Source organism: Denticeps clupeoides, chromosome 8, assembly GCF_900700375.1.
Source record: "Denticeps clupeoides chromosome 8, fDenClu1.1, whole genome shotgun sequence".
In the NCBI taxonomy this organism is placed as follows: domain Eukaryota; kingdom Metazoa; phylum Chordata; class Actinopteri; order Clupeiformes; family Denticipitidae; genus Denticeps; species Denticeps clupeoides.
Window position 1 is genome coordinate 13,576,802 of NC_041714.1, and position 24,505 is coordinate 13,601,306.

The 24,505-nt window shown below is 45.4% G+C and overlaps 1 protein-coding gene across 2 annotated transcripts in view; it reads left to right on the forward strand.

Moving 5' to 3' along the window:
* Positions 1 to 24,505, forward strand: part of LOC114795229 (ADP-ribose glycohydrolase MACROD2-like) — a 46,564-nt gene that overhangs the window by 12,439 nt on the left and 9,620 nt on the right. Inside the window, exon 4 of one of the 2 annotated variants that reach the window (XM_028988175.1) lies at positions 18,818 to 19,338. The exons of the other annotated variant lie outside the window; for it this stretch is intronic. Coding sequence (XP_028844008.1) covers positions 18,818 to 18,948 — 131 coding nt within the window. The 3' untranslated portion in view covers positions 18,949 to 19,338. Of the gene's footprint in view, positions 1 to 18,817; positions 19,339 to 24,505 lie in introns of those variants that run through there. 2 annotated transcript variants of the gene reach the window in all.

Sequence of the window (24,505 nt, forward strand, 5' to 3'; positions counted from 1 at the left end):
TTTTTTTTTTTTTTTTTTCCTCTTTCTTTTTTCCCCTAAAAAAAAAACAAAAAAACAAAAACCAGCGAGATGCATGCAAGGCTACCAACGCGCCTTTCATAACTCCCCCGAAACAGTTGATGCACGCTCATCGTTTGGATGACTTGCTCGAATTCCCATGATGCCCCGCCTGAGTTGCAGCCTCTAGTTTGTGGATTACGGGGGACCTTGCATGCTGTCTGTTTGTGGGTGTTCGGGGCCGCATCTCAGGGCCGTTTCGGTCGCTCCTCGCCGTCTGTGGGAATCGGTGAAGGATGCCATTCTGTGCCACGAGTGGGTGAGAAAGTGAGACGAAAATCCCCAGTTGCAAGCCACTCCCCTGTGGGCTCCCTTCCAATTCCAGTGCTCCTTGAGAACGGCGTTGTCACGAACGGCCGGAATCAAGGTGAGGCCAGAGTGGCGCTGTGTTCCAGACAACCAGAGCGAGGCCGCGGGGAGGAGGAGGAAGACGGGGAGAAAGGGAAGAAGCTGAAGAAAGGCTTCTGGCTGTTCTCAGGCGGCGGGAGGGTGCACGTCTGTCTGAGAGCGAGGGAGGGGGGGAATGTGCCAGATCATTCAGGCTTCAAGTGCTCCCCTTCCTTCGCTCTGCGGCGAGGCACCCAATCTCCCAGCAGCCACCTCTGCTTGCTCGCTGCCTGGCGTCCCCCCCATTCAACGCCCGCTCATTTCCAAGACATTTTGTTCTAGGCACCTCTTTACTTTTCCAATTTCTGCCCCTCCTCCTCTCTTTGGCAGCTAATTGGTCGTTTGGACGTCGGTGATGTAAAACCCTGGTTAAAACGCGTGAGACCCGAGAAAGGGATCGTTGGCCGGGAAAAGTGTGTGCCTTAGCAGAAATGCTCACAAGCAGCCCAGTTTACTCACCTGCCATGACAACATTTTCCATAATGGCTTTTCTGAAAGCGTCGGTAATGGCCAGTGCACTTAAATAGATGGAATTTAAAGAGCATGCAGCGTTCGGTGCATTCTCACAGTCCCTAAGAAAAACAGGGGGGTGGATATGTAGTCAGATAATTGTTTTTAGTCCTGCAATTGGAATAACAATACTTTATTATCCCACATGTGCCATGAAACCCGGCGCATTGTGTCCCGGCTTGGTGCGGTAGGCCTAGCTGGGACCTGCTGATGAATTGTTCTAGAAGGGGGCGGTTAGTGCTGATACCTTGCAGTAAGGAGACCTTATTAAGTCCGGTAGTCGGCTGATATGGATGATGCAGATTTTTTTTTTACAAAGCAGGGCATCTGATCTCTTTCTCCCTCCCTGATGAAACAGAACATATTTAATCAAAATTATTTTATTAATTGCCTTGCACAGGTAACATGGCAATAATCGGTCCAATTAATTGGTTGTGGACTGATTTTTAAACCCCTGGTTGCTCTGGTTCCTGAAGTGTATTTTGGTGAAATGGTGAATATTGACGATACCGGTTCTGATCCTGACACTGTTCTGTGTCCCGGGTGTCAGCCGGGATTACCTCTTTGTTTCCTGTGATGCTGCCACAGGTTTAAAAAAAAAAAAAATGGTTGAAAGGGCTTATTCCTCAATCACTTTGTGAGAACCGCCTAGACACCGTGAACGCCGGCTCTCATTGATTTTAAGAGTGTGTAATCATATGAATACGTTAATGGGCCAGTCCAAAAACAATTACACATGTGACGATGACACGAGTGGACCGGCGCATTATGCCTTGCCTCCAGGACTTTGTTCCAATTCCTTGTGGTTAAAGTGCCACAGTTAGTCTTGACAGTTTGAACCGAAGCCGCTGTGCCTCACGCCTGTTATGTCGCTCTATTGTTCACTGTTTATTTCTATGCTAATATGATTCTTGCCTGGGGTCAGAATTTTTTTTTTTCCTATCGACCAAAGGATTTCTACTGTTCTGGTCATAGCAGCACGGGTGGCCTGGCCATGTCTGCCCAGATCAGCTTTATTGGCTGCTGTTAAAGTGTCCAGTTGAGCACAAGGTCTGTGCATGAAACCACAGACTGTATGATCGTTCAAATAGCATTATTAACGTTGTTTGGATGAGGCCTTGGGCTTTGTTCTTTCAAAATTGCACCCATCTTCCCCTCTGGCCAAAACTGTGCTTTCAGAAATTGTTTTCATAGCTCATCCATGCTCATGCGTGTCCTCTGAAGTGCCTAACTCACATTGTCTGGCCCTAATTCCCTTGTCTTTGGAATAATATCACCAAAGTGGAGGATTTGTGACCCAGAAAAAAACCCAACGACGTTTGAATCAGTTCGGTTTGGATACACTTGTTTGTATACCGCTGCCACACTGCTTTAATACGCCCATGTTAATTAGTGCAAGTGTGATGCATGTCTTTTTAAAACCTGCTCCGAATTCAACTCCAGCTGAAGCATGAAACACATTTTGCCAGTATTTGCTCCTGACTGGAACATAAATCAAAGGTCTAATAAATTTATTAACGCGTGCCTGCGTGCAACTAGCATGCCCGGTGTTAAATAGTCTGCAAAAATTGCCTGCATAATGTATTAGTAATGCCAATATGAAGGCTTATTGAATAGTCACCTCTGGGTAATTTAAGAATGATTCTGAAAGGGATGTAATATAACATAATTAAGTTAAGCTTTTAGAATGACCTTACAAATATCAGAAATTATTTTAATTATTTAAAACGGAGCCTTTTATTTAATTTTTTTAAATAAACAGACTGAAATGAGCTTGTTTGATTCTTATCTGTATATTTATGTGGATGAACGAACTACAAACACAGCCCTTTATTGTTTGGGTGTAATTATCTCTGACACCCCATATGATGTTTTTAGAAGCAAATTTGAAATGTGATCTCGGGACCACGGCCACTACCAACACCACCATGCAGATAATCAGTGCTTTAATTCCATCGTTCTGATGGGTGAACTAGTGAATGTGACGTTAGTGAACACTATTGCCCCTGGAGATGTCATTGGCCTCTCTTTCATTGGCCAACTAGACACATTAACTCTACTGCCCTGCTTATTGGTTTTCCAATTACATGAATCTTTGTACGATGGTATTCCGGCTGTAGACCTAGTCACGGTAAAGGATTGTTTGAATTAATTTCTCCAAATTGCCTGGTTTCATGTCTAAATTGGAACAATTGGCTTTGGCTGGGAAAGTTGTTTACCGAGGATATTAATTTCTGAAGGTTTAATTGTAAACACCGGCTGATTAATTCATGTAATTGCCCTTTATAAAATGCAGGTGACGCCGCCCTGACCGGGCGGGGGAAAGGCGGCCTCATTAAAGCGCAAATTCTTTTTGCTCTGAGGCAGAGAGAGCGATATGGGGGGGATGGCAGGCGAGATTGGGGGAGAAATTCATGTGGGTTCAGAAGGGCAGGCCGTATAGAGCCGACGTGGACAAGCTGATGATTTGCTGCTCTCGGTGGAGGAGATCGCCGGAACACAATTTAAAAGTTGTGACCTTAAGCAAAGCGCATTTGTTTAACCTCCTTGGGCACTTGCAATATAATGGGATGATGGCCGCTGCCATTACCATGATGAAATTGCCAAATAAGTGTCTTAAGTGAAGCCCCCACAAGTGGCCGAGGCTTTTTCTTTCCCCCCGTTGTTGGCCTTTGATAGAATGCTTGGCCATGGAAACAATTTAATCTCTTTAATAGATTCTAAGTCCTCGCCAGATTAAGGCTCCTGATAGGACAGAGGGATGGAGCCTTTGTGACGGAAGCTGCTTTCCAAGAGTGCCTGCCCACTCCCTCGCCTTTGGGACATCAGAAAAAGAAGGCGCTGGAACTCATTCCAGATGGTCCGCAGGGCCGGTGGAGTGGTTTTCATCCCATCTGTGTTTTGTGTTTATTCTGTATAGATGCGAGGCACGACATTTCACAGATAAATCCGATTCTTTGCTGAGGTGTTTTGTGGCACCGCAATGCCATAAGCATCACATCTGAGAAGATCTACAGCTGTGTTTTGACTCGGATAACAATTTCTTTCACAGAATTGCCGGGGTAATGTAGAGGTTGGCCACGATATAAATCAGATTATTCGTTCATCTGAGACATCTTCATTCTCATTACACAATTCCGTGTCCGGTTACATGGCTGCTGTACTTCCTCCTCGTTCCCCACCTGGCTGGAAAAATTAGATATAATATCTTCCTGGTCAGTGGAGGCGTTGCTCAGCTTGACCTGCACTGCTGTGCTGGAGAGTGCGCCTCCATCAGCCAGCCACTCCATTTGCTTAATTAGGCTTAATTTAATCAAAACGATGTAAATAATATTATTATTTCTATCATCTGAGCACTGATGCAGACCATGTGGTTATATCAGGTGGACTAGCTATAAGAAGCAGCAAAAGGTTTGTAATAATATTAGCATATCCATTGTGCAGACAGTTTTACGGTTTAAATAATAACAATAAAGTCACTGTTCACATCTTGCTATTTTGAAACAATGTTTCTCGTTAAACAATTAAATGAAACATTTCCTTAAACTGACCTGGAAATCAAAGCTCAGTAGCCTGGTGCCGTGAACACATAGTGACGGGCAAATATTCTGCTTCTTCACTGATACAAGATGGATGATTGTGCAAGAACATAATCTAAAATGATCATTAACGTTCAATTTCAAGTAGCTATCTATAGTTGTTATTAAGTATCTTAGTTAATTACTATTATGACCATTTCTCACAGTGGAGAAATGAATGTGATCTCCCATGGTGCATTTCTGCACATCATTAACACAGTGATGGGCATTTTTTTGGCACCTGTTTGCTTTAACGCCATCCGCGGCTCTAACGCAGCAGAACCAAGGAGAGGGGAGGACGATGGCGTCTCACGCGTCCCCTTTTGTTTCTACTTGAATTGTGTTGCTCTGACAAACAGGAAGACGAGGTGCCAGCACGTACTGAGACTGCGTATTTATAGTTCTGTTTTCAGGAGGCGAGGGAAGGTGAGATTTACACACCGGCATTGAGTTTTTCTCTGTAGTCTCCCGAAATTTGATTTAAGGAGCCATCGGCGCCTGATGTGGTGCCAACGGAAAACACAGGATGTTGTAGTTACATCCAGCTCCATTTTTAATATTTGAGTATTTTGACGATCCGGTTCCACAAAGGCCCCACCTGCTCACCCTGTTTCTTTACAGGGAGCAGCTGTGTTTGTCAAAGTGAAGTGACGTGATGCACACGGTGCACACAGTGAAATTTGTCCTTTGCATTTAACCCATCACCCTGAGTGAGCAGTGGGCAGCCATGACAGGCGCCCGGGGAGCAGTTTGTGGGGACAGTGCTTTTGCTCAGTGGCACCTCAGTGGCACCTTGGCGGATTGGGATTCGAACCGGCAACCTTTTGATTATGGGGCCGTTTCCTTAACCGCCAGGCCACCACTGCCCCATGTCGGAGGAGGGACCCGATTTCGAGGGCCTGAGCAGTGCCAGCGCCAGGGTGATGTAATTGAATGCGATGCTGCAATGCATTACGGGGGAGCAGGCAGATGCAGAAGATAAAGGAGGGAAAGTCCGGGGTAATTTACGGCGCCCGAGAACAGGCCCGTCACGGCCAGGCCACATCACATCCAGTTTGGCCGGGCGCTGTTAACGCTGGGCACGTAAACGCGGAGTAATTGCTTTTTAAGCTTGAGGTCCTCTTTCTTGGGCTTTTCTGAGCGCGGCAGAATTTTTCAGGTGACAGAGAAACCACTGAAGGACTGGCGGGGATGAAGCCGCCGGGAGATATTCTGAGGCCAGATCATCGTCAGTGATGAGGAAGTGTCTGAGTATCTTACATGGGGCCAGCATGCTTGCTTTTGTGGGCTGCGCGAGGTGCTACGTATCAACCCCGCAAATAGCATTGTGGTAACGACGTGACCTTACCCTTCCTACAATGCAGCCGAGCTGGAGAACGGCATGTGGGTGGGTCAGGAACCTCTAACCTTTAATGCACAATGTGTGACTTTTTATGGGGATGCATTGTTTCCACGTTTACCAAAAACTGGAATCAAACAGTTTGGGCCACTTGGCACACAGAGGTGGGAGGAAACGTTGTCTCTGCTGAGGTGTGAGGAAGCAAATCAAAGCAGAAGACTGGAGGCCGAGGAGAGCAGAGGAACCAGATGTGGGAGGAGTTCATCTGGAGTTCTCCACTCAAGCAGAAGTGTCAGAGAAAACTGGTAATATTTACCTGTGTTAGAAAGGCCGGTAAAATGTAAAAAGTACAGGTTCTGAAACATACTTAATGTTGTAAATTTCCCTCTCATTTTATGCCATCTTGTTATGCTTATTTCTAATTCCCATCCAATTACTGCAGCTTGTCAAGGACAATCGACCTTTGCAGTAGCCCAGACGAGAACGGATGAATGCATGGATGCCAGCGTCAGCCGCAGTGACAGAGAACAATGTCCTGTCCTGGGGTGGAGGAAGGCTGACTTGGTGATGGCCTTAACACGAGACTAGAAAGAGAGCGTGGAGTCCAGAATGATACGCTGGCTGATGACCTTCAGGGATGGAGAGATGGAGCATCCATTTGCGCCGAGGAGAAAACCCACTCGCTTTCTGTAGCTGGGTTTTATTGTTATTAGGTTGAGTGGAGGGCTTTGTCTAGATGTCTGGTGCAGAAACAGGCTGAAAGTAATAGATAATGGCACTGAAAAAAAAAATGCAATTTAGAGTAAGAAGTCTGTTTTTGAAAAAGACATGGAGGATAAAGTACAGATATTCATGTTAAAAATGTATGAAAAAGTAAAAAGTTTTGTATTTGTGCTTCGTTTCTTCTCATCTCTGATCACTACCCTCAGATCGTAGGTAGGCAGGCATTTTACACCAGTGTTTTAACCGGACTGCTTATTCTTTCTTTTCATCTTTGCTGGTCTTTGCTAATGACCCCCTGTCTGCTGCTGATATTTTCCAGAGAGCGAGACCTTCAAATATCAAAATTTTTATTATTTTTTTTACATGATATAAACATTGTGCGACGAAATGCACCGCTTTAATAAAAGGAGCATTAAATAGCAGGGGTGACGAGGGCTGTAATTCCCATTTTTTGAGAGGGGTGTGACGAAACAATCCTGGTGGCCCAAACTAGAGCATAATGGGAAACAATACCAATCACACAGGTATTGAGATTGAAATTTGGAATACACGCTCTCTCTGGAGAAGAAATAGATCTTCATTATCAGCCCCCAACAGTCCATTATTATCACCCACGTTGCCTTTTTATATATATATATATATATATAAAGTTCTCGCTGTAGAGCTCTTGTCTGCCTCGACATGCCGACCTTTTCCAGATTACACTCGGATATTAGCGCTCAAGTCCGCATTTTCATATCGGACGGGGTGGCTTCACACTTGGCCATGCCTCGATTCCAATCTGGGGACCCATTCATCACGAACTGCGTCGGCCCTAGGAATGCTCTTGAAGGCTGAACAGGTAGGACGTGTCCCGGTTTTCCCGCAGTGCGAAGGCCAGTTTAGCTATTCATCTATTCGCTGTGAGTGTTTTTAATAAAGACCACCTTTCCCCAAAACACACCTTGCCCAGGTTGGAGAAGAATCTGTGAGCATGTGGTGTTCTCCATAGCCTCATTCCTCGGTAACTGGGGCTGGAAAGTGACATGGGGACGTGTGGAAATTAATCATCATAAAATGTGGCAGGAATGAGTGCTGCTCCAAAAATCACGGGTATTAAGGCAAGAAAATAAAAAATAAAAAACATGGATCCTCTACTTAAATTTAGATAAGAGCGGGAGTATTGATTTACCCATGAAAAGGCGATACTCAAAAAATACTAATTTATTTAGAAGGGATTTAATCGTTATTTAAATGGTGTAGTTCGTAGTTAAATAAGAGGGTTTTTTTTTTGTCTGTGTTTAAGTGTTCATTGACTGGATAAATGATTTTTTTTAAACCTTCAGCCCAGTGCCTACACTGGGCAGAATTCTCATCGATAACACATATTGTTCTGTAATGGTGAAAAAAGGAATGCAGGAGCAATTCCATCATGAATTCTGATGCATGACACAAAAAATTATGTCATCACAAAACTCAGTTCTCTGTCGACTTACGACATTACAATAATAGATGCCAGCATGTCAATAATGTACCAGTTAATGGAGTATCACGATTATTGTCATATTTATTTAGATATTTAGTCATTATCCACTGCTGAGATTTCATCTAGACACAATAATCGGCCCAACCCTACAGGCTAGTGATGTTTCTTCTGGATCAAAGCTTGGAGCTTGGAGAATAAATGTGATTTTTGTCTTGAAATGTCTGGAATCTGCTGATACTCATCAGTCTTGTAGATGAATGGTGGAACTCCAGAGTCATTTTTACCTCTGAAAACCTTGGCATAATCACTCCACAACCTGAAATGAAGAGCCAGGAATGTGGCGGCAGTTCAAATAGTTTTTTTTCGCGTTTCAATGTGTAATCCTGCAAATTCTGTTTCTCTCAAGTTTTTGTCCGTGATCTTGTGAAGGTGATTGGAGAGGACGCCGCATGGAATACGTGACTCAGAATCAAATGAATGAACCCCGACTTGTACTCCCATCAGTTCCATTACAGGATGGAGATGATCAGAAGTTTACACAAGTGTACTGTGTACTCTTTCTTGTTGTAGCTTTAAACTAGTGTTCTAACCCATCAAATATACTTAAATTATACTTTTAACAGATTACTTCTAGTATGCTACAATTCAGTTTGAATGAAATAAAAGTAATAATGAAATAAATTGTATTGTAGTACAGAATACAACTCGGTGTACTACTCTTTCACATTTTTAAAATCATTATTATATATTCCCCAAGATCCTTCATTCCTAAAGAGACCAATGGACTGTTTGCGCTTGTTTATTCTGCATCTCCTTGGGTTAGAACTCTTGGTGTTCTGCAGAGAACTTGGTGCATTAGTTTTTGCACTTGCTTGAAGTGCACCAAGTCCACTCTTCTTCAATCCATCAGACCAACCATGCCTGATCCAACTCAGACCTCCTTACACACAGACTCACTTCCATATGCTGCTCCGGCCACTGAACGGACAGCTAAATTGAATTTGGGAGGTTAGAGGCCTCGTGTCGGCATGACAGCCTAAGTGCACAGTGACAGTGGAGTGGCTGTTAATGAAACGCTTTGGGCCGTAATAGACTGAGCGTCTGAGCTCTTTGTGGTGCAAAAGCCTCCCTTGTCCTTGAGGCGCTCCGCCCACTGCCAGACATTCTCCAAGCTGCTCTTTAATGGTGGGATGTTTTCCCGCTTAATAACATTAAAAGCCCTCGTTTATCTGTTCATGTGACCTAATCGGCCTGATGTAATATCTGATGTCACAACGGGGTCTTTGTGGGAATTGAAATTTTTGAAGGTACACCGTGCCGTGCTGCTTTGCGGACAGTATTGCTTGTGGGCATCTCTGACATGTGGGTTGGATGTGAGGTGCATTGGGGAAACGCTCTGATTATAATTAGCGGTTAACAGATTACACTAAATGTTGCACTCTGATTGTGGCTCATGAAAGATTGATGCATTTTGCCTGCTCCCCGAGTGTCGTGCACTTTTTCAATTAGCGTGCCTCATTGAAACGGGGGTAAACAGCACAGGCAGCGGGCAGCTGAGAGATCGGAAACTTCGATAAGTTCCCCCGCCAGAAACACAACAGAAAACGCCACAGATGTGGAAAAGGGGGAAACAATCTGGATCGAATAAAAGCTGCTTTTGGTTTTTTCTTACGCGCTTTTCCCGGTTCCCAGCATCTCAGTTAACCTGGTTCAGGATGTAGGTCAGCTGATAGAGTTCTCACGCTGGGCAGCCCACTGACGACATGCTAGGTTCAAAGATCTTTATCGGAAGGCGACGCAAGCGGGATGAAAGCAGCATTAGGGCCGTTATCAGCGCGAGAGGGTGGTGGTTTTGCGAGGTTCTCCCGGCGCTTCGGGCCTATCTTGGCTCGGCAGCTGAACAGGTTATTCGGAAGCCGGAATGTGCTCATAAACAATCTAAGTTACCCCGACTTACCCCGACAGCTTTTTTTTTTTGGGGTTGTTTATGAATTTATTCATTTTCAGATCGCGGGAGGCTGATATTTGCATTCGGGGGCCAAGGAACGAGGTGGAAGATGGAAGATCTCCCATAGCCCCCCCCCCCCGTTCAGTGGGCAGAGTGGCAGTTTATAGCATCCCCTCAGCCTAACCTGTATGTTTTATAGATGAGGGGGGTTCTTGCTAAAGCGTGCGGCACCATAAAGACTTTGCAGTAAAAGTGAGTGCTTTATGGCAGCTTATTGTTCACTTTCCCAACACTTGCGCTTTTTAAAATGCCCAATAACGGTGTAAGGATGAATAAAGAGACGCTGCCTGATAAAGCATCTTTGACATTTATTTTATTATTCATACAGCGCTTTTTTTTGCCCGCCCTGACGATTTATGTGGGAGAAACTTTGCGTTGTGACGGGACAACTTTTGGTTTTGCTGTTTGAAGGTGACTGTGGTGGTCAGTCTGTGGTCACTGCTTCTCCTTAGCATGTACATATGTATATGTGTTTGCATGGATTGGTAATGTTGTCTTAAAGTTACTGAAATATGCTTTTTTAGGTTTTAACTTCAGGGCAAATAATTTATGCAATGAGCTAACTGGCTAAGTGAAGCATTGTTTGAAAATGCTAAATACATATTTAAACATCTATAAAGCAAAATCAATAAATAAGTAAACGAATGTGCTGCAGCAAATTCTAGTCACTATCACAGTAAACATGACTTTTACATTTTGTAAGAGGAAAAAAAAACACTGAAATAAGCATCAGTGCTGTGTAGCAAATGTTCATTTGGTGTGTTTTTGTTTTTTGCTGCTGTTGCATGGTACTTCCCATCATAGAAAATTAGCAATTTGTCGTTAATTTTATGCCTTCATATTGGTTTCCTCTTTTTTATTTTGGTTTCATCCATTGCTGATTCAACTGGAGATGCATTAGGCAAATCTTCCACACATGAGTTATTATTCATTATAATAAAGTGGTGGCCTAGTGGTTAAGGAAGCGGCCCCGTAATCAGAAGGTTGCTGGTTCGAATCCCAATCTGCCAAGGTGCCACTGAGGTGCCACTGAGCAAAGCGCCGTCCCCACACACTGCTCCCCTGGCGCCTGTCATGGCTGCCCACTGCTCACTCAGGGTGATGGGTTAAACGCAGAGGACAAATTTCACTGTGTGCACTGTGTGCTGTGCCGCTGTGTATCACGTGTGACAATCACTTCACTTTGATTATGGTTGGACTGTCTTTTTTCACCATAGCGCCTCACCTTCGGCCTCCCCAGGGTTGGAGCTGGCAGGTCTCTAGGCAGGCGTCAGCAGACGAAGAGGGTGTCTCACGCCCACCAACACTCATGGCCGGGAACCTCAGGAGTAAGAGGATAGGCGACGAGTTTCAAGAAGTGCATTACAAATGCCTCGAAGCGTCACATCAACACTTACTTTACTCACCCCACCCGCGCCCTGCCTGCAATCCGATCGCCCCCACCACTACAAGCAGCAGCCCCTCAACATCACCTCGTAACGTCTCGACACCCTCCGAGGGGTGAACAATCCCTCACGCCAGCTGACCCCCCCCCGCCTCTCGTCGTCAGTCTGAGACAAAGAGATTGTTATCTGCTGGCCAGCCGGGGCCCATGCCGGGCCAGCGGGCGCAACGGCGAAACCGGACACCGGTGATATCATCGAGGCCATGCATTAGCCTCTCGCTGGACCCAGATAGAGGGGGGACGGGCGGAGATCAGAGGGCGCTGCTTCATAAAACAGTATGTGCCACTGAATACATCAAGACATCACAGACCACAGAGCGCTGCCATGGACAACACTTTCCTTGTGTGATGCATCTACATGGGTAGTCATGGGTCACCATGAAATCAGCACTAGTACAGTTCAGCACTAGTACAGTAAAGCATAGAATCAAATAACACTCAGCTAATTGAGTGAACTGACACACAATGGTGAAAAATTACAGAAAATGTGCTATAGGCAACTGTTAGGGGTTTTATTATGTAATTAGCAAAATGAGTCTTTCACTTCACTGCTATTTACACTTTAATAAAGAAATGCAGTGAGCTTATTGGGTCAAGTGTTTTGGAAAGCCATCCAGTGGTGACAATTGGATTGTTTTTTTCCCCCCAGTTGCGTTGCTGCTATTATTTGATTCTTTTATAGGTCAATAATATTAAGGAGATAGGTTTTATATGTGTGTGTGTGTGTGTGTGTGTGTAACAACTTAATCTGACCCTTTTTATCCATCATACATGCTAGGATTTTGGTTCATAGCTGCACCACGGTTCTAGATGCCCTATTGAATTATTTATGTATGTATTTCAACTGCCTGAGGTCTGGAGGCTGTAACATGTGGTGTGAATGCGTGGAGGCCGGGCCGTTTTGTCTACAGGAAAATGGCATGTGACGCATTTTAGTTTTTCGCTCTCTACGCTCGGTTGATGTTGCGCATAATGCTGCTGGGATTTCTGCAGCTCTGTAGCCTTCCAGCTTTCACAACATTAAAATTTAATGAGTCGGGCAGGTTAATCGACTCGGTATTTAATTGCTTTGTCTCTAATACTGATATTGAACCTTCTCCCGCGTATTTAATGCTTTGCTATATGAAAGGACCATTTGCAGCTGCACAAAGTTGAATATGCACTGCTGTGTCACAAGAAGGCCAAACCTGCTTTTAATACTTCAACTGAGAGGGCATAGGATTTCTATTGGGGGCGCTTGATGCAAAGACGGGAAAGGTCGTGGTGTTCGTCTTTCATCCTTTGTGATCAATCTGAGGAATTGCTCAATGGAGCAACAAAACGATTGGCCAGTTAATCAATCAGAAGGGCGATGGAGCCCTCAGCGACCGGGCAGAACTTCAAAGAAATCAACTCTCCTCTCGGCTGATCTGTCGATGCGCGTCTCTGTTTAGCTGAGATGCTCAGGGACTTTGATTTGATCCGTCTGGCTTTTAAATCCTGATGAGGATTGGTCCTAGATCAGTCCCAAAGGGCAACTTCTAACACGGAAGATAAAATTGCGGTGCTGGGGGGTTGTTGGGAAGGTGAAGGGTGTGATTCCTATAGCGCCAGGCTGTCAGATGGGCTGGAGGCAATGCGCCCATCCACCCTCATAGGTGTTAATGCATCGCGGATCGGAAGGCCGGAGGAAGACAGCTGCGCCTCTCCCATTGAGGGGAAATCAAAGGGAAGAGTGCGGTGTCCCCGTGGCTCGCCGGCTGGGGGATAATGGAGGAAAATTGCAGATAGCTCCATCTCCTGGGGACCAGGGGTCGCCGCCTTGCCTTTGTGCCTGCACCGCGGCCGGGCTTTTGTAGGGGCTCCTGCGCCCTTGATAATGAACAGTGCAGGCTGGCGGGCGCACTCGCCGCCGAAGGAGGAGGAGGAGGAGGAGGAGGGGTGCGTGCTGGTTTCATTAGTCAGGGAGAATGGACGAATTTCAGGCCTCTGATCAACCATGACACAGAGAGCCAACTCTTTTTTTTTTTTCTGCTGACGTACTCCCTTAGATGGGCTGAAGTAAGCTGAAGTCTGTCCAGATGGGGTTTGGCTATTCAGATAATACTTTTCTTCTTTTTTTTTTTTTATCTTAATGTTGTCTATCACCAACTTTTTTCAGAAATAATGTACTGTGATATTTTTTATAACAATAGATTCCATGAAGCATAATTGTTAAGCATTATATTAGCACCATTAACCAATCAAACCATTTCAATGTGGCTCCTTGGCTGGAAGGAGGGACTCCATTGTTCCAGAAGATCTTTGCTCATTGAATCCTTATGTCAATTCAACAGCGATTCATGGACATTTCTCGTTTTCTATGACCTCAGAGTTGATCTCTGGCGACCTGGAATCAATTCTGGATGATTTGTTAAGCATATGTTTTGGTCCATTCACTGAATTTGCTGTTTTATAAATGAAAGGTGCTTGAGTCTGAAATCACTGACTTTAAGCACTGGGTTGCAAGGTTGGACATTTCAGGCCCAACCCCCCCGGAAAATCATCTTCTGAACACATTTGAGTCAATTCGCAGATTTTTCTGTTAAACATGAAAGGAGTCCAATAATCTTTGGGCACGATGTACATATGAAATGAAATCAAAAACAGTAGACAAGATGCTTCCTGAATATGAAAATTTATGCTATTTGATGCACTTAAAAACACGTGAATAACAGAATCAAAAAAGAAATTTAAAATTGAAATCACAGAGCGTCTGTCTTCGTTTCCCAAGCTGGTTCTATTCCAGCTGTAGATGTGTTTTTGTAGTGTGTGTGTATTGAGTAATGGGAATATTAATAAAGCCCAGGCAGTGGGATTTTTTTTTGTGTGTGTACCTTGGCAGCGCCGCCATGTCCCAGGCCCAACAAGTTACAACTCGACTGTAAATTGGCATCAGCAACGGCCGCCATGATGTGAAATAATGAGTGTGTGCCAAGCACAGCGGGTCATTTTCATGCACAAGAATAAGAGAAGAAAGACCCGGGCGGTTGCCGTAAAGGAAACGAACTTTTGACCGCCCTCATTAAAGGAGAACGTATCAGAGAGGAAATGACTATGGATAAAGTGTCAGAGCCAGTTGCCGAGAGGCTCGGACCTGCTGACGCCAGCGTTCGCGCAGCCAGGGCCTCGGGCGGGACGGAGCCTGATAGCGCTGGACTGAAAAGCCCTACCTGAAATGCCAGGTGGGGCATTTCAGCCCCTAACTGCGTTCAGAAGCTTTCGAGAATATCGCCTAGGCCGTTCGACGGGATTTGTAAGGCCCAATTTCAGGACCGCCCGGTGCACAGTGTTCCTGTAACAGCCTTTCTCCTCCCATATCCCTTAATGACTGTTTTAGGCTCGTGTTTGTTATTCCTTCTTTTATTTTCTCGTCCAGCTTTTTTTTTTCCCTTTTCTCCTCCCAATAAGCCCATTGTTATGGTGGCGAAGCTGCCTGCTAGACAAGCAGCATAAATCCCCGATTGAACCATGGGTCTTTAAGAAGCGCCTGTTCCCTCGCAGGTATGCACTCCTGTTTTTCTCCTTTTTTTTGTCACCCCCCCGCCCGCCTTTGAGCTGACGCGGCGTGGGCCTGCGTCCGTGAGTTTGCTTTGTTCGTCTCCGGCATTTGTCACCGGGATTGGCCATATGTTAAGGAGTGTGCGCTGAAGCCAGGAACAAAGGCCAGGAGAACAGAGGAGCCTTTCCTGTGCACATACCCGGGATTTGACCGATTTCCTCGGGGGGATTGTGGGAAAGGCCAGAAGAAAGGGTCGGTGAGAACTTGGGGAGAGCTCGCAAAAGGGGGTCGGTAGGTGCGTGACGTTTTTTGAGTGGGTGAGAGGCGTGGATGAGCCTCTACAGTGTCTGACTCCAAAGAATGGACCTGGAGGCTCAGCAAAAGGGCCGAGAAACACAAAAGGGTTTTCTCCTTTCACCCCGGCCTCTTGTCAATCACAAGGTGGATCAGCTGGAGCGGCAGCTGGAACGCGGTGAAGTGGGTGGAAAAACGCGGTTTTAAGAGATGATTGGACTGGAGTGATCGGTGGTCAGTGACCGGCCGGGAAGATGAGCTTTTATAACACTGATTACTCTTCTGATGATGGGTTCTTGTGAGAGACTGCAGAATAACCGAGGATTTGCTCAGGTCACAAGCAGAGGGAGCACGTCCGTGATCCATCTTTTAGCCAAAACAACACAACAGCAGATTATAAGGGTCGCGGTGAGTGAGTGATGAGTGAAATAATCCTGCCTACATAGAAGGAGTCCAAAATTGACACCTCGGTGACAAATGCCAGAAGTTGCAGGTGCCCGAGAGGCAGGAAGTGTTGGGCTCCTGCGAGAGGTCCATGACGGGCGAATGAAATAAATGTTTCATGAATTTTAAACAGCGTGCTGTTGTCTGCCTGCAATATTAAAGGACCAAAAGGTTTTGAAAAAGAAAGAGGGGAGATAGGGGAAGGCTGCATGCATTTGCATACATTAAATTAAAAAAAACGTTCATTTAAAGCAATCGAGTGTGTGCCTACGTACACGTGTGTCTTTTGAGTTCCCTCTTTGAACTTTTTGAGCTAAAAACTGTAGAACTGTAGTTTTTTTTGCCAATCCGTATATATATATTTATATTGCATTTGATATTGTGCAATAATTTTATACAGATCATTTTAAAAATTCCCATATGACATTGCATCCTTCTGGCCTTATTGCATTAATGAAACCAGATCCATTACCTTTACTGCTATGGGAAGTTTTAATATTGCAAGTTCCAGGGATCTATGAGCAGCAGCACTAAAACCTCTTTAACAGGTTATTTTAGTTGCTCATTTATATATAAAACAAATGATTTTTTTGGTCTTTTTTTTTTTCTCTTTCTGAATCCTCATTATGAAAGCCGTATTCTGCAGGCTCGCCGTGGTCTGGTTGTAAAGTGTCCAATAAAAGCACAGATTATTTTAGCACGTGAACCTTTTTTTGAGTTTTCCAGAGATGTTATTTATGCACACGTTGCTCACTGAAATTTAAAAGCAGACCTTCTCCTTACCGAGCCGTGCAAATGAAAAATCCCATTTATCCCACTTCTCCATAAGGCGTGTCTTCAGGGGCAGAGATAAGTCTGTATACCCCCTCCTCCTCAAAACTTCCCACATCTAGTCCTGATTGGGTAATGGCTTGAGACAGAACATATTGACCCGCCTGCCTGATGCATCTATATACTGTTTCTCATTAAAGCCTGGGCTGCCTTTTAAAAGATCTGCGGTATCAACGTTGACTGCTGCTTCTTAAGGGGCTGCGCTCCTTAATAACCCACCTGACTGGAAAACTGTGCCGCCCCGGCCAGCCTGAGGTTAATCTCACTCAGAAACGTTGACAGGCCCCACGGCCGGAGCACCTTCCTGGAAGGCCAGATAAATGGAAATCTTCGCGGACGTGGCAGGTATCGCCTGATGGGGTTTTGTTTGAGCTCGCGCCATGTGCCGGCTGCAAATTGAAGAGCCTCACGGGTCGTCTGAGAAATGTCTGGGCCCATCAGTGTTGCTTGGTGATACTTTTCACAAACCAGCTGAAACATGGAAACCTTGGCATTTCAGTACATCCTGCTCACCCCAGACCTGAATACTAACCAGCACAAGCATTACAATGAATATCAAAGGAACAAGCTCTCGTTTAATTTGCAAAACTGCTAAACAACGTAATAATCAAAGCTTCACCTGATCATTTTTTCTCCATTCTCTCAGACTCTGCTTCTGATTTGCTCAGTTCCTGCATTACTTACACAATAAGTGTTGCCTTAGACCCCAAGAAATCAATCCAACGGGGTTTTGTACAAACTGTGGACCAGATTATTAATCATATTTTGGAAATGCAGTACAAACCAGAACACCACTTGATAAAAAAATTAAATTAAGGGACGTCTGGCAACCCTAACTGCAAATAGAGTGCAAATAGGCACAAATAGAAACAGGACACTGAGCAAAAAAACTTTCCACCTTCATGCATGCTGATTATATATATATATTATATATATTATATATATTATATTGGGTTTTTGTTTCTTTTTAACTCACTGCTGTCTACTTTTTTAGTTATTGTGCTTTTGTATTATGTGGATAACATACAAGATTGCTCCATTACCGGTGTAAGCAATAGAGGCGGGCCGGCTATGAATCAGAATATTTGAGCATTAAGCTTCAAGCGCTGAATGCAAGGTTCATTGCTTCGACTTATAGGTTTTTGACAAACTTCCATCTTGCTGGAGATGAAGGGAAGGAGCAGAAAAGTTGCGTTGCATCATAAATTTCCCACAGAGAGGGAAAACTAGAGCACGGTTTTATTTTTTGGGATTAGAGAGAGACGTATGAAAAGTCTTGTCATTGTTCGCTCTGTAGATCGTGATGTGTCCGGGACGGCAGTAATCAGGGGGACGAGACGTTAATGAGCCTAAATGCTGCTTTTTTCCCCTCATCAGACACAGTTTAGAGTAATTGCAGGGGGGTGCCGATGCATCTGCGGTCCTCGGTAGGGAAATTGCCGGCACCTCTCACGCCTCTGCAATCTGATCCTATTATTTGACGGGCCTCTAATATCAGACTCAATCACCGGGTTCGGCGCGGTGCACCGCTCCCTGGGCGGCTTTGTGGGGGCAGGCGGCTGGAAATGGATATTTGGCGAGCACAAAGGGAAATTCCTCGGGTTAAAGGAGACGAGAAGTAGATAATACCTCTACAATAGGTCGTTTTTAATTAATAACCTGGTTTCTTAAAAGAAACTCACAAAAGAAGTAAGTCTTGTAAAAGAGCCCGGAGCTGTGCCGTTCGGAATGGAACGTGTCGTTTGTGCAGTGCTGTTAAAATCCAAGTTGAGCTTCGTAATGAAAGATTCAGGCGAAAGCAGTTAAAAGTTTCAGCGCATATAAAACTGGGTAACAGGAGACGTTTATTGAACGAATGGGCCGCTGCGCATGAACCCGACTCCTGACTTTATTTAGGATGGCCCTATAAGCCGCGCGTTTGCCTCGGAGACTTTCATGGCGGCTTTGGCTCGCGCTCGTCTCGACTGTCGCTTTGTGTTTGTCACAGATTCCTGCCTTTAAAACGCTCTTTTAACTGTTGTTATATAAGCTTTACATAATGCATGACAGGGGATGTGAATTGTCAGGAGTAGGCAGTGGAATGAATAAGCTTATTTCAACCTTTTTTTTTTTTTTTTTTTTTTCAACCTTTCCCCCTCCCGGGCTTTCTTCTGGCACCTTTATTAATAATGAACGTTGTCTTCGGTGGCCCTTTTTTTTTTTTTTTTTTTTTTACAGGTGCTGCTCTAGGCCTAGGACGCTTGGCCTTTTCCAGCCAAGGAGAAAAACCCACCCGAAACCCTTCAAGACAAACAAGCTCGGTGGAGATTCGAGCAAATTCAATTTGTCTGGATCTGATGAGAAACTAATGCCACGCTCACCGCGAGGAATACACTCTTACACTCTTACATTCTCTCCTACTCACTATGCATATATACATATAAACGTGTGCACACACTGCCAGTCACAAGTTTAGATGCATCTACGTACGAGACTAAATTGGAGGTCATTTTGAAGAATCCAATGCAAGAAACATGTTTAGTATTTTGTGGCATGTTTGGCGAATCACTCACATCCTTTTACCGTCATGGCTGCTTTGTTCAATATTGTCATCAAAAACTGCTTCAAGAGTTTATGATAAACATGAATTTATGATAAAGCCTTCAGGTCTGTTGGAAACCATCCCCATTGTCTAATTTAAGGTGGTCGAGTGAAGCCTCAAACCATAGCAAGTTTCAAACGTTGAACTTTTTTTGAGAGAGGAATTCAAATGCATGGTTTGTCTTGCATCAGTTTTCAATAAAATGCAGTGTTTGCTTTTTTCCTGTCCTTACTGCCTTTTGATGCTTTTCTTGTTTTCTGACTGAAATCATCCTCAGGGCTGTGGACACCTTGACCCCTGTGCTTGACACTGACAATTTGAGCTTAAGCATAACCATATATTTACATGATATTTTTTTATTTCCTCAGCCTTGATTTTTAAGTATAATAAAAGGGAATATTCAGGTTGATTTGACACTAACAGGATCCTGTAAACCAGATTTATCTGGCGAGCCTCCAGCTCCTCTTTCAGAGCGGCAGATCCGGCTCAATTAAAAGGGAAAAGCTGCCAGCGGGCCTGATTAGATATTGATCTGTGGCACATGAATTGTCCACCTTCATTTAGGAGTTGGGGAAATGGAGCCATGAAAATTCCAACCCCAGCCGATGCCATCATCATTCCAGTTTCCTTTTTTTTTGTTGTTTTTTTAATTTTTAATTTCAGAAGATGGAGTTTTAAAGAAACTTCGGATGAAATGTTTCCCCTTTTTTATTTAAAAAGACTGTCTGCATGCCAGACTAGTGCCGTCAGATTGGTAATGAAGTTATTTTTCTAACTTACGATGGGAGGAGGCCAATCGATACAGACCGTGCAGAGTGGAGGGCAGCCACATAATCTGCTGTAGTCCTGGAAGTGCTTAATCTAAAGTGGATATTGGGAGCAGCCACCAACACTCAGAATAAACCCACCCTGCAGCCATTGTGGCACAAATGCGTCCAGGATTTGCTATGGAATATTTTATGTGCAATTTCAGTATTTCATCTATCCCTAAATCCTCAACCCTCTAACTTTCTTTCTTTGTGGCACATTGATAGACTTAACACACGTTTGCTGATTTCACAGCATTTTTGTCTCTGCTATAGACATCTCAGGACCACACCCACCACCACGACCAACATGATTATCAGCGCTTTAATTCAACAATACTGACGAATGAAATAGTGAATGTGACATTAGGTTTCTGCTGATCCCTCTATCGCCAGACATAATACTTTTAAAAAAATATTCCCATTGGCTGGAGCAGCAGGTCCATCATGACCAAAACGTTTCTTATAGATTCTTAGATTCTTATACACAAGGACAGTTTGTGGATTTGCCGACTTCTTCATGTCTCCAGGCGAGGCTGAGAGAACAGCGGAACTGTAAAATTACAAAACCTGTATGACTGGTTTGTGGTCTTCACCTGAATTATCTAAAATCTGATATCTGACATTTCCTTCATTGGCTATAGCATAAGCCGTTCCTGAGTGGAGGACGTTGCCTCTTTACAGCTCAGGTTACGTCTGCAGCGAACGTCCAGGAATTCAGAAGCTGTGGTAATGGACACGGGTCCATAAAAGCACCTGCATGCCAGTTGAAAGGGTCCCACGAGAGGCCCAACGAGACGGAGCATACCTGGCCGCTTTGAAGCCCCCCATCGCACGGCGAGGCGTCAATGTTGTGATTGGCTTCTTTTTCACGAGTCGCGGAGCAGAACAGCGGAGCGTGACTTGAGAAAAGGCCGGGCTGGAGATAAGGCAGCGCTAATGTAGCCTGTATGTAACCAGACACAGGGGGAGAGCACACACCACCATAATAAACTGCGAGAAGAAGAAGAGACGAACTTGGCTGTTCATGACAAGCCGGAGAGATCCACGCGATCCGGTGACAAACGAGGGTCCGAGAGTCTGGGTGTTTAATTCGTATTTAGTAAGGTTTTATATGGATTAATGCACAGAGTCTGATTTAGGGAAATGCAAAAACAGTAACATGACCCGTGATTGGGTCATCCTGGCATCAGCCATGTTTATTTTCCTCGTGCTGAATCTGGCCCACGGTGAGAGGTTTAATTGCGGCGTAATTGATCCTGGATGCTGCAGGGGAGGGAAGCCTTTTGGACTCGGCACCTCAACCTCCGAATTAGCAGAGCGCCGCGAACAGCGCAGAATCCGATTTCGGTGGTCAGTCAGTCGGCCGGTTGTCCTGCCAACCCAGCAGGCCCGGTGTCCTGAAACCTCTGATCCCATCGGTGGCCAGCGCTGGGCCGGATTAGCCACTGGACTGACATGCATTATAGATTTCCAATAAGCGCTTGGCACAGATGTGGAGAACAGGACGGGTGACTGGTTACTGGCGAGAGGAGTTGTTCCTGACGATGGAGGCCCGGCAGCTCGGCTGCACCGGCGATGCTGCTTCTTCCGCACTGAGGCCGTTAACCGCAGGATTAGAAGTCTGCAGAAACAGCCATGTGTCTGAAGCGTGCGACTATTATGGCAGCGAGAAGGGGGTTTCCTAAAAATAGAACTCCCATGTTTCACTCCTCTCCGCGGTAATGATGGTTTCTGTTGGTGGCGCCTGTTGAGAACCGCCTGTCACCGTGACCGTACCAGATCAAACCCTGCAAGCCGTCTGCATGCTTCCTCTTACTGCTCGGCACAGTGTGTGTGTCCTTGGTAGGGCTTTTCTCTCGCATTAGCACGGGGTCAGTTTCCGTGGCGCGGTGCCTCTCGCTGGCGTGTCACCACGGTGTAGTAATGAATTAAACAGCCAGAGATGAACAGGCGCGGGGCCTGAATGTCTCCTGATCGGAAACCGCACGTGCCCGCGGGGAAGGTTCCACCGCCCGACTCCTCCGTGGATCAGTGGAGGCTGCAGGTGCGGGTCGGGGGAGGCTGACAGGCCGCCCATAGCAGGTATTAAAACTGCCGTCTGCAGATAAAGGCTTCCATCGAGTCCCAGGGCCTGAGAAGGCGTTCCTTAAAACCGAGGAGACAGGAGCGCTTTTAATTTACGTCTTTTGCCCTTCATGGTCTCACAGTCCTGCTTTATTTATTTCAGGTGATACTGTTTTTTCATGATTAAGATGATGAACACTTTAAAAATATATACTTTTGGTGGTATAAGACTTGCCAAATTCATTATTTTACATTTGTCTATATTCCCTTATTGTTTAGGGCATTACAAATTGGGCAAGTGTGTGAACTGGTGGTAAAGTAACGTGAGAGCTATTATTTAAAAAGACAGGGTAGATTAAGGAAGCAAGCAAAAATACATTACATTACATTTACAGCCTTTATGAGACTTCCTTATCCAGAGCGACTTACAATCAGTAGTTACTGGAGCAACTTAGGGTTACGTGTCTCGCTCAGGGACACAAAGGTAGTAAGTGGTGTTTGAACCCACTAGGCTACCACCACCCATCAATATGTATTTATATGTGCAATATGTACTTTGCATATCAGAATGGGTCGAAAGTCTGCTTCATAATTTACCCCCCTGTTCTTTTGTCATTTATTCACCCACATCTCTGTTTTTCCCGCTCTCCACCTGAAAGCTCAATTTCCCTCTCCACCAGCTCTTCCTGATTTTTCAGTGTGGGGGATTTGGAGCAGAGCCCGCTGCCCGCTCGCTGAATTAGCATACTTGACCCTGTGCAGCTAGATCGAGGCTTTAGATGGCTTAGCGTGAAGAACCTTTTATGTAAAAGTCTTCCTTTTCTACGGGCCTCTTTTTGTATATATGCATGAGCAAATTCGGTCGCGCTGTTGTACGTGTCACAAAGGCTTATCCCAGCGACTGTAACAGGAAGGAGATTGGCCAGCAAACATAGGTAAACAGGATGTAAGCCGGTGTGGGTAAACAGTGTTTGGCAGGTGACGCATTAGACCGGAGATTAGAGGCCTGCCGCACGCCTTGGGAAAATGCGAAATTTTCCAAAGCTTCAAACGGCTACGGGCTTCCTGGACGAGCAGGTGAAGCTGAGCGACTTCCTGTGCCTATAAGAGAACTGCAAAGTCTGCAAAGTGCATCGTCCAGGGTGGCCAGATGCAAACAGTTCACTCAAAAAAAGATTGTCCATTAGATGTAGTGATGCACTCAACTTTGACACGATTCACGATTTCACAAGTACAGAGAATGTGCTGCAGATAAATTATGCCTTATAATGTTACTTTATTTATATAAAACCCTTTTAACGGAGCTGCACCTAGAATGGTAGTAATTCCGCACGGCTGTGAGTGAGAGATTGGCCGCGTCCCGTTCCTCGCACCAGCGCGCATCCTAGTGTGGCGGAGAAGGTAGATTACAGCTGTGATTTTCAGTGTCGCTGTTCATTTTTAACATAACCGGTTATAACCATCACACATTTGTGTCGTTTTTTTATACAATTCACAATACGTTGTTGCCGTCCACCATGTTGTCTTGGATCTGTGACGACCAACTGTTCTCCTAATCGTCAGCAATCACCATCCTGGTCTTGTGGTCCATGTGATCACGTCACATCAGTGTGCTTCTAGTCTGAGTGGTGGGACGCGTTACAGAAGGGCCCACTGTTTTGGGTGGGCCACAGGCCGACCATAAATCCTGAGTTTTGCCCCCGTTACCCCTGCTGGTGAGGCATAAATGGGTGAGTTAGGGGCCTGCGGGGTGGTGTTGATCAAGGCCTGAGCTTTGTGACTGCCTGGCGCTCCTCTTGCTCCAACCTTTGTGAGTTCATGGGCTGGAAAAGGGTGGCGTTATTAAGCGTCATGTGTCCTGGGTCCCCCTCCTCCCCCATGGGCTTTGAGGCATGTCAGTCACACGGGGAGGGGGCTTGAGGAGCGGGAGGTGGCGCAGACAGCCACACCAGTGTTGGCCTGAGCTCTGGTCTACATGGGTGGCACTTGTATTTTCACAGCTGGGTCTGTGCGCCGCAGCAGCCAGGACACGTAGAAACCCAAAGCTGTGGGACACTTTCTTCAAAGGCCCCAGGGTTAGGAACAAAGAGCGCCTGTAACCCCACCAGCAACACCCCCACCCCTCTACAAACACCCCCGGCCATCTATCAGCTGCGTCTCAGCGGCGTGGGCCTGGAGCAGAAATGGGCATTATTGCAGAAACACATGCTGTGATGTTGCTCGTTTCCATTAGTTGTGTTATATCTGCCACACGTGATGACTTCATTCATTAGACGTTGATCGTTATGTTCCTCATTTGCAAATTAAGGACGGCGTAAACGGCCTCGCTTAGTAGCGAACGATGACAACGCAAACGGCACCATACTTCTTTTTTAATATGGCTTTTGTAGCAGAGTGCCGGTTCATGACCGCAAATCATGTTTTGGGAAACACTGGGGAACAGATTTTATG